This window comes from Electrophorus electricus, chromosome 4 (assembly GCF_013358815.1).
Source record: "Electrophorus electricus isolate fEleEle1 chromosome 4, fEleEle1.pri, whole genome shotgun sequence".
Classification (NCBI taxonomy): Eukaryota; Metazoa; Chordata; class Actinopteri; order Gymnotiformes; family Gymnotidae; genus Electrophorus; species Electrophorus electricus.
Genome location: NC_049538.1, coordinates 1,893,431 through 1,903,430, shown reverse-complemented (window position 1 = coordinate 1,903,430; position 10,000 = coordinate 1,893,431). Strand labels below are relative to the sequence as shown.

Here is a 10,000-nt window from a genome sequence, read left to right as displayed (position 1 = left end):
CTGGCTCAGTGACCCCAGCAGTCCAATCATAGCTCTTTCCCCACCACCAGAGCCCAGCACAGCAATGATGGGCACCTCGTCCTGCAGTCATTAGAACACACACCATAAACCCACCACACATCTGGGGGACCCCGTGTAAGCCCATGAGCTTCACACAACCTTTGTAGCACAGGCTTGTTGAAGCCCAGGCACATTCACAGATGTAACACTGCTGGTTAGTGTTATGAGATATGTGCAGATACTGTACAGATCTGAAGAGGATGCCATTGGTCGGTGCTCTAGTGTTGGCACCCTATGTATACATTTTCATATATATTTCACTCCCATTATGCTGGTTTAAGTAAATTTAGAAATAGGCATAATTATCTGTAGCAAAACGCATCATAGTGTATAACAGAACAGTAGTATAGTATATAACCCTGAGGAATATTTTTAAGAATCTGATTTACCACACTGGAGGATATATTGTGCTGCTGAAGACACTGTTGAACCATTACTCTCCTGCTGGCTACATGTTGACTCTCAGCCTCATTCAGAGAGTGGCCAATTCTCACTTCACTGCTACACACACTATACAATAACAGGCAAAACAGGTAAGATCCCAAACCAGTCTTTCACTATAGTGAAAGTGGCTTGCTTCAGTAGATATAACAACATTTTTGTTGAGCATGGCCTGTGCAGCATGATTATGCACAAACATAATAATAATAATACATTTTAATTATAAATTATAATTATATAATTATATTGTTTTTTTTGTTTTGTCAGGGAGTCCAATAGAAAAAGAGCTACAATAAAAAAAAGTTATGACATCACTAAATGTGAGTAGTGGCTGGGCAGTGTGTCACATTCCAAAGATGAAAAAAAGCAGTGAGTTAGTGACATAATGTGTGCCTGACGTGTGCCTAATGTGAGCCTCAAAAGTGAATGAGAAATCGAACTTTACACCAAGACTTTTAGCAGTGGTTGTAAGCCTCACTAATGCAGGGCCTGTATCAATAGTGTAATTAGACATTTCATCAACTAGCTTTCTGGGACCAACTAACAGTAGCTCAGTTTTTTTCTCTGTTTAATTGTAGGAAGTTTTCACTCATTGAGTTTTAATTCCTGGATGCATGCTGTTAGGGACTGGATTTCATCAGCATAGCAATTGGAATTTAGATTATGGCTACTGATGATCTGATCAGTTCAGTATCATCTAAATAATGAAAAGAAGTGGTAAAAGACCAGATCCTTCAGAAGCCCTTTGAGCACTAGTTCAGTGAGCAATCTGTGGTTACAAATAGTGACACATTGCTGTCTGGCTGTTAGGTAGGAATAAAACCAGTCTAATACTGTCTTAATAACTTTGTCCTGAAAGTGTTGAAATGCTTGCGGACATTTAAAGCCCGAAGACATACAAAATGCATGTACTTGCATAACAAAAAAATGACTTTAAACATAGATTCATTGTATTGGATGCATACATTAACCTAAAATGCTATTTCTTGAGGTTGTTGTTGTTGTTTTTTTTACTATAATACTGTAAAATTAGTTAATAATCAATTTGCTTCAAACTGAAAAAGAATCTTAAAACATAAAATACCTTCTTGTCTGGCCCATCTGCAAATAAAAGATGTAGGGTGTGGTAAAAGGAACAAGCCTGAGAAGAGAGAAGCATCATTTTGTGAACACATTATACAGTCATTCAAATAAGTACAGGAGCACAATACTTAGCAAAAGCCTTACACCACCTAAGAAAACAGGGCAACCATTAAAAGGAGAAGGTAAACTTCTATCAACATGTCATCTGTTCCACACGAGGGACCTATAATTTGGACTGTTGTTATAGTGTTTAAGGACAGAAACAAATCACAGTGGCATCTTTGTCATACCAGCAAATAAATAAAAACAGACTCACTCAAATGTGTTGACTGGGATATGTTCCATACCGGCTGCCTATAGGTCAGTGCAAAGGTCTGGTGACTTGTACAATTAAAAGAGTTGCTTTAAAAGGCTGTACTTTATCCTCTTACTGGAGTACATTTGTGAAGTCAACATGTACTTTTACTCCCGTTATATTCGTCAGCGTTCCCCCGTTACATTTTAAAATAATATTTACATTTTGTACGTTTCGCCACAGCCTGTGAAGTGTGGGAGGGTTAATGAAATCCCTAACAACGATCACTGAGTGAAATCCCTACATATAATTACATATAATTACTGAGTGAAATCCCTACATATAAATCCTTACAGATTATCACTTGAGTGAAATGCCTACTGAGTGCCGCCGCTTTCCTTTAGTAAATTACACAACTAGACAGTCGACCAACATAATGAACAGCGAACAGGCACATTTTCAGGCGTAGCTCGCCATATATCCTTTTCTTTGAGTGTCACATAAATTAGTATGAAAGTAAAGTGTGGTCCGATATCAAAGATAATCTGAGAAAAAAAAGGCTAGCTAGTTACGTAGCTAAACTACAAGCACCAGAAAAAGCAGTTGAAATGAACTCATGGCGTGTAGCAACGTACGTCCCATTTTGAGGCATAATTTCGAAATTCTAAAGATTATAAAGGTTTCAGTGTTATAAAAATAAAGTTTTGTTATTGATTTTATATACTGATATTTCTTTAGACCGCACACAGACGCATTTGTTAGCTAGGCAACGTAGGATATATGTAGCTAGTTGTTCTGACTGACCGGTCGCCTAAAATGTCTAATAAGTGACCATTGGCAAGAACTCGGAATATTCCTACAGATTGTAGCTACTAATCACAAAGTGATCACCAAGTCCAATGCGATGCTTGTGACTTGTGTTATATGTACAATATTTAGCCGACATGAAACCTCATGCTGCCTAAACACAACACACGAACTAAATAGGACAGCCCAAGAGCGAAGAAAAACGTGGTTATTTTATATATTTTTACATGCTGAATCCAAGTATGTTTTCAGTTGTTTTTACCCATTATATTTACATCTACGTGTATGGCATTTAGCAGACGTTATCTTCCAAACTGCTTTTAGCTGTCTACTTGGAACAAATAGTTTAGGACCGATTAGACTCACATATCATGTATGGCTTATGGAAACTCGGTAACCTAGGTTACCAAGGCAAGTGGAGCCCCTCGGTATGGACTAAAACGTTAACTAGCTAGTGGACACGGTTGTTTCGCGAAAGTCAAACACCTGTACAATAATACATGTGTTTAGGTGTCGTAACAGCCTTATTAATGAATAATGAATATGTACTTATTGTAAATTCCACTTAAAAACCATGCCTGAGAGCGACATCTTTAAAACAGATTTGAATTGTAAATTTTGAAGTGTAAAAAGAAGTGAAAAAAATAGATTTGAAGTGTAAAAAGAACCATGGGAACCACGTTTATATAACATATGAAGTACCGCTAAATGGATATTTGTTTTTTTAATATACTTTCTTACTTTGACTTAAGTAGCTAATAATTTAAATGACTACTTTTACTTCTACTTGAGTAATTATTATTTTAAAATAACTACTTCTTGAGTAACGCTAGCTAGTTTTTCAACGAATTCGCCGAATTCCGGCCACCCCCAATATCGGCCAGTTCGTTGTATTGCGTAATTATCCTTCCTCTCTTCGCCAATCGCTCTGAAGAAAATCAAAATACAAAAGTTCCCGCCTTAGAAGTCCATTTAAATTTTAATTGAGCAAAATATCACACCTGAAAACTATATTTAAATATTGCTAACAACGTTGCCATTCTGCGTGTACTGCATGGAACTGCATGGAACGCACAAATCATTTTCCTTCCGCGACGGATTTATCGTCAGTCTTGCGTCTCGGATGTCTTACCGGCTAGCTGTTAGCGTTAGCTTTTTTAATTTATTTTTTTGGCTCTGCTGTACAGAGCAAGGGTACAGCAAGGGTTCCCCCCACAGGACAAGTTGAGCTAATCTTGTTGTAAATTGTAATCTCGTTGTTAAACATTGTAAATCATTGCGAGCCCGTGTCGTGTTGTAGGAGGTGAGGGGCCGGAGTTCGGAGATGATCATGCTGGTACCAGCGTGTCAAAGTGAACAAAACATTATTATTGAAAAAACGGTTCTTTCTTGGAGTCCTGGATACTAATTTAGACGCTACCCACCACTGATTATTACAGCGCATATAACTACATATTTTATACATATTTACATTACTTGTAGTATCCACAGTAAGTAACGCTATATACACCACAATCTTTCACCTTAAATTCCCTATAATTCTGATTCTTATGTCGTTGCATATTAACTTCTTTCGTAAAAATCTATTATAATTATAGCAGTTTATATACGTTATTATATAGTATATTATATATCACTCACCTTCTGTATATAAATAAAAAAGATGCTGTGTACTATACAAAGTTCTTCTGAAGTGTCTTCTTCAGCTTCTGAGGTGGATTTTGTTTATATTTAAAAAGGTTGGTGTTTAAAATATAACAGTCATTTCATGGGGTTCTAAAGTGTAGATCAGTTACTTTTCTTTCCGTTTCCTGGCTTCATTGTTGCCATAGCAACATCTGGCAGTGCAGACATATATGTCATTAATGCAGTGTCCATTACTATTAAAATGTTGTGCCACTGGAAATGACAAAGCCTTAATTCTGATGGTCTGAAGGTGTTCAACAAACCAATCAGCGAGCCTTCTCTTAGTTTCTCTAATATAAAGCTGATTGCATCTCTTACATGCAATACAGTAGACGACTCCTGCAGTGACGTATGAGGAGGAATGGGTGATAACAGTTGATCTTCTGTGCCATTTTTTTAGTGGCTGTGTTAATAAATTTACATATCTAGAGTGGATGCAGGCTACAGTACCACAGATATTATCTGAATTCCATATTAATGTGTTAAGTTTGTTAAGGCAGGACCAGATCAAACCTTTTCAGAGTCCTAAGCAGGATTTGATTTGTGGGCCCCACCACCATGACCCCTCCAATCCTACTGACTATTGTCAGTGCCCTGATCACCCACGCACCTACTGTAAATCTAACACACCCATTATCAGTGTTAGTAGTTGTAGCTGTTACATAAACTCAGTTACATCATATCTATGTCACCCTGACATGTTTTACACTTCTATGGTTTTTAATCTTAAATATGTTGTAATGTTTATAATGCTGTTCAGTCTATCAGTAATATATCTGTATGTATTAAATCTCTACATCATGAATTTGATAAGGGTCTTTGGCTTCTCAAGATTTTTAAAATATTTTTTATGAAAACTACTGAAAAATGCTTAATTCTATAATAGTGATATCACTACATCTACTGAAGTATGTTTAATTCTATAACAGAGCTATCACTAAAGCTACTGAAATATGCTTAATTGTATAATAGTGATATTATTACAAGCAATAACTTTGTGCTTACATTTGCTTGTAGATATGTTCTGACAGATAGTGTTTTAATCCATTTATTGTTTTTTGACCACTGACAACCAACATATCCGATAAGAAAAGTGATCGTTATTTTTGTGTAATGGTACTGGTAGCACTGGATTTGGAAAGTCCTTGTTTGTTCATGCCAGCTTTACTGCCACTCACTAAGACGTCATTCCGTCATCTACATCATGTAACACTCATCTGGGTCTTTGCTCAGTGATAGTGGGGCAAGATTGATTGCATACACCTTCATTTTCACATACATTATTGCAATTTCCTCTTTAATGGTCTCCCTGCTAAAGTGCTTAGGTTAACTGGCTTCAGTTTATCTAAAACTCAGCAGCCAGAGTTCTCAGTCATAGCAGATCCTGTGCTCACATTACCCCTGTACTACATCAGCTTCTCAGCTGCATATGGCAACAGATCTGAAAGCACCCCTGGCTGGATACGTCTGGGTGGATAAGTTTGGGTAGATATGTCTGGATGGATACGTCTGCGTGGAGACGTCTGGATGGAGTCATCTGGATGCACATGTTTGGATGGCACACAACTCTCAGCCCAGTAGAGAGAGACTGCAGATGCAATGTAGATGGTCCTATTAAAGTGGCTGTTGAATGTACTCTGTAAATAATTCTTTCAGATTTTTTAAGTACAGATGTGTCAAATCAATAAGGTTGAACTGGATCACTGCTAATACCAGGAGTCTACATGCAACCAGTTGATCTTGTGCACTTAAACACCGGGTAGTGTTGCTTTGTTTGGGCATGCTGTACTGATCCCACCTGTGTGCCATTAGGCAGTCCAATGGCAAACTGTCCGATGGAAAAATGAGTGGATATAGATTAATTTAAGAGTGATCCTTTATATCACTAAGACTGTTCCATTCAGTTTGGTTCAGCTGTTAAGTGCTTGTAATAGAAGACACTGTAACCAAGGAATTTGAAGGACCCATACTCCTGAAGGTGACTAGGGAAGTTACAGTCACATATGTGATTTATAGTGATTGGATTATACACTAGGGTTGTTACAGTCACAGATGAGGTTTATAGCTGTGTGATTATATACTATGAAGTGTCCAGGACATGGTGTGAGAGACACCAGAGCATGATGTGATGGCAATAGACCTTTTAGCTCTTGTGTAGCAAATGCAAAAGTGAAGTGATTTGGCTACAAGATTTGAATGTGTGAAAATCCCTTCTGTGCTATTTACAAGTTTAGCCTCAGTCCTAAATCAAGATTCTTTGACCAGAGAAACCTGAGAGTCTATGTTTACTATGTACTACACATGACAAAATAAAGGAAACTTTCAGGTCCTAATTTACTAAGATCCCAGTAAAGATTTATTAAGATCCTATTCCTACTTGGTGTGGGCAGTCCAATAAGCACATGTAGTTTGTGGATGGTTTTTTGTGATCACTTTTTCACACAGGGTCATGTAGGTTTGGATTTTTTTCCCCCTTAATAATAAAAACCTTCATTTAAAAACTGCATTTTGTGTTTACTTGTGTTATCCTTGTCTAATATTTAAATTTGTTTGATGATCTGAAACATTTAAGTGTGACAAACATGCGAAAAAATAAGATATTAGGAAGGGGACAAACATTTTTTCACACCACTGTAGGTAGAAACACCAACAAAGTACCTATTCATTAGGCCAAACCTTCAAACAAACAAAACATGTTCTTTTCCTGATTTGAAAGTCACATTCACTCATAGAGGGTAATAGATCATCTTGGACAGTTTCTTGTTGATTTTGTAAAATTTGCATGTGTTTTTGCATGCGTAAACCTCAGGACCTTAGTGTACAGGTGACCTATTATAAACACATCCCCAAGGCCATATATAACATTATTTACATATAACGCATGAAGCATCTTCCCCTGACACCTTCAAACTCTGAGCTCTAGATCTCAAGGTAAAGGTAAAAATAGTATGCTTACACGGAGCATCTAAGGATCTATGGAAGGAAGACTACTAGCATTATCATTAGCATGTGATGATGTATAGAGTGAGTGGGGCAGATTTTATTTCAGCCATACAGGTAGATCAGGGTTAGCAGGTCAGCTAAATCCTACATCAGGGGTCTTATTCTTGCATTATTTACACTGATAAAAGTTTAGTGATATCTGACACAGATGATGAAGAATCAACTTACTTACTGTTACACCACCACATTCACATGAATATCACTTAGGAAGAAAAATAATGACTGGTTGAAATGTTTTGATTAGTGTAGCTTTCATCTGGCAAACCTTCCTAAGTGTAGCATTACTGTGTGACGTGGACAAGGATGAATCAGAATGTTTTAAGATATTTGTTGCTGTTCCTTTTAAAACAAACCATGTCTGCAGGCTAAAGTGGCAGCACCAATCAAACTGGGCTGGGTGCTTAGCATGTCTGCCTCACAGCATTAGGGCCTTGGGTTTGAGTCCCTAACTGGGTAGAGTTCCCATGTTGTCCTTGTGTCTGTGTGGGTCTCCTCCAGGGTCTCTGGTTTCACAGTCTGGAAACATGGAAATTAGGTTGATTGGATTCTGTTTGTGTATGTATCTATAGATGTATGTCCAGAGATGGTTGGGGTCCTGGTCTTCACCTCCTCCCCTTTCCCCTTTGGTTTTAATGTGGTAATTGGACTGTACAGATGAATGATTATATACGCCTCTTAGATCCAGAGGGACTGCAGATTGTGTTTGGACATTTTCAGGATTTTGTAGACATAAGAACACAGCAGCTATTTCGTTATGACAAAAAGGAAACCATTTTTACACAATACAAGACTCCATACCGCAGTGCAGTTTTTCTCAGGCACCTAATGCACATGTGCTGATGCCACTAATAAAATAATATTGCTTTTATTATATTCTCCATATTTATTTTATTAATGTTTATTTTACTGTGTTCTCCATACTTATTTTATTAATACCTATTTTATGATGTTCTCTATATTTATTTTATTAGTATTTCTTTTACTATGTACTATTTCACAATTTATTTGAATGAGCAAGAAAAGCTAATAAAGTATCTTATAACCCCAAAGACCCAGGGGGGAGTCTTTCGGACCCCCCCATCCCACACCGGATCTTTGGATCGGACACACAATTTCATTGGACCTGACACACCTTTACACTGGAACTCATACACAACTACACTAATACTGAAGACTTCTTGCCCCACCTTCATACCTGGTGCTATATATAAGTACAGATCAACCTGACACCAGCTTCAGGAGTCCCAGCTGTGGTGGACTGCACAATGTTTACCTTGAAGATTATTATACAAACACGTAAGTTTTCCTCTTTCATATGGGTAACATCATATATAATGTGGCTAATGTCCTTGTTACATTTCAAATTAGAAATAATAATTAATGAAGTTTACTATGAGGTACACTTGCCATCCAACGTAACATTGCTAACATTTCCATTTTCAAAACATTTCAAAGTTAGACACACTAATTTCAGAGATGATATAAGGTGTTGAATTTGTCAACTGGTAATTTCAGAGATCTTGTGCGGTGTTGAATCTGTCTGTTAAACAGTAATTTCAGAGATGACTGAAGGTCTTGAATCTGTCTGTGAAACAGTAATTACAGAGATGATTTAAAAGATGATTATCTGTCTTACAGTGCAGCTGCTTGCAGTTCCTATGTTTCTGGCATCTGCAGGTAAAATATCATTATCAAATAGCAAATAAAATATCAATTAAATTACACATTAAATTAAATTACACACATGGCCTAAATCTCAACTAAATACATTCCCAAATGACAATAAATATAAAACTGCAGATGATCATTACAAGATGAGGAATTAACATTTTTATTAACACGACCCATGTGTTTCTTTGCCTTAGACACCAGCTTGACGTGTGAGAATGGGGTCACTACACTCAGCTGTGGTAGGATCTTCCTCCCCCATCTGACTACTGTAGATTTGTTGTTCTGGCTGTAGTTAAAGGCTGAATATATTTGCTGGTAGATTCTCCAATTGCAAGAATTATCTTAAGAGAAATGTTAAGAGAAGAGACATCATAAGAACACTGGCAAAAAACGTTTTTGATAGAAACAATTAAACATTACCAGTTCATGTACTATTTGATCATTTCTCTTGAGAAGATTGAGAAGCCATTTGAAACTTGAAAATCTTTGAAAATTAAAATGATTAATCTCTCTAGGTTTCAGTGATTTAAAAAACAAACAATCAAAAAATTGTGTTAATTGCACCATCTAGTGGCTGGAAGATAACTTACATGTCTTATCAGCACAATAATACTGTGAAGTAGTTTTAAATTATTTTAAACACTTCTGTAATGAAACTCTAAAAATGAGCTGTTTTAATGCAGCATCCTCAAAATTATCTTTATTTCATCAAACTTTTATTATTTTATTAATGTTTAACATTTTGCCATTTTAGGAAACGGTAAAATAATAATCCACAGCGCTAAATATGGCAGGACTGACTCCACCACGTGCTCTTATCAACGGAGCCCATCGGAGCTTTCCAACACCAAGTGTAACACGTGTAGCCCTTACCCCAAACTGGTTGCTATGTCAGTTTTAATTCACATACAATTACTGTGAAGTTAAGTTTTATTTTACAATTTGTAAAACAAC

General features: G+C 36.8%; 2 protein-coding genes across 2 annotated transcripts in view; one reads left to right on the top strand and one right to left on the bottom strand.

The window, feature by feature from the left end:
- Positions 1-2,531, bottom strand: part of LOC113588923 (cytosolic phospholipase A2 gamma-like) — a 12,616-nt gene extending 10,085 nt beyond the window's left edge. The window contains exons 1-3 of the mRNA XM_035525072.1: positions 2,515-2,531; positions 450-570; positions 1-81 (exon numbers count right to left, since the gene is read on the bottom strand). The exon at positions 1-81 is cut by the window's left edge and continues 62 nt beyond it. Coding sequence (XP_035380965.1) covers positions 1-81; positions 450-570; positions 2,515-2,531 — 219 coding nt within the window. The remainder of the gene's footprint in view (positions 82-449; positions 571-2,514) is intronic.
- Positions 2,532-9,221: 6,690 nt separating this feature from the next.
- The window catches only part of LOC113588924 (L-rhamnose-binding lectin CSL2-like), a 3,160-nt gene continuing 2,381 nt past the window's right edge, over positions 9,222-10,000 (top strand). Inside the window, exons 1-2 of the mRNA XM_027028317.2 lie at positions 9,222-9,285; positions 9,801-9,936. Of these exons, the coding sequence (XP_026884118.2) occupies positions 9,222-9,285; positions 9,801-9,936 (200 nt within the window). The remainder of the gene's footprint in view (positions 9,286-9,800; positions 9,937-10,000) is intronic.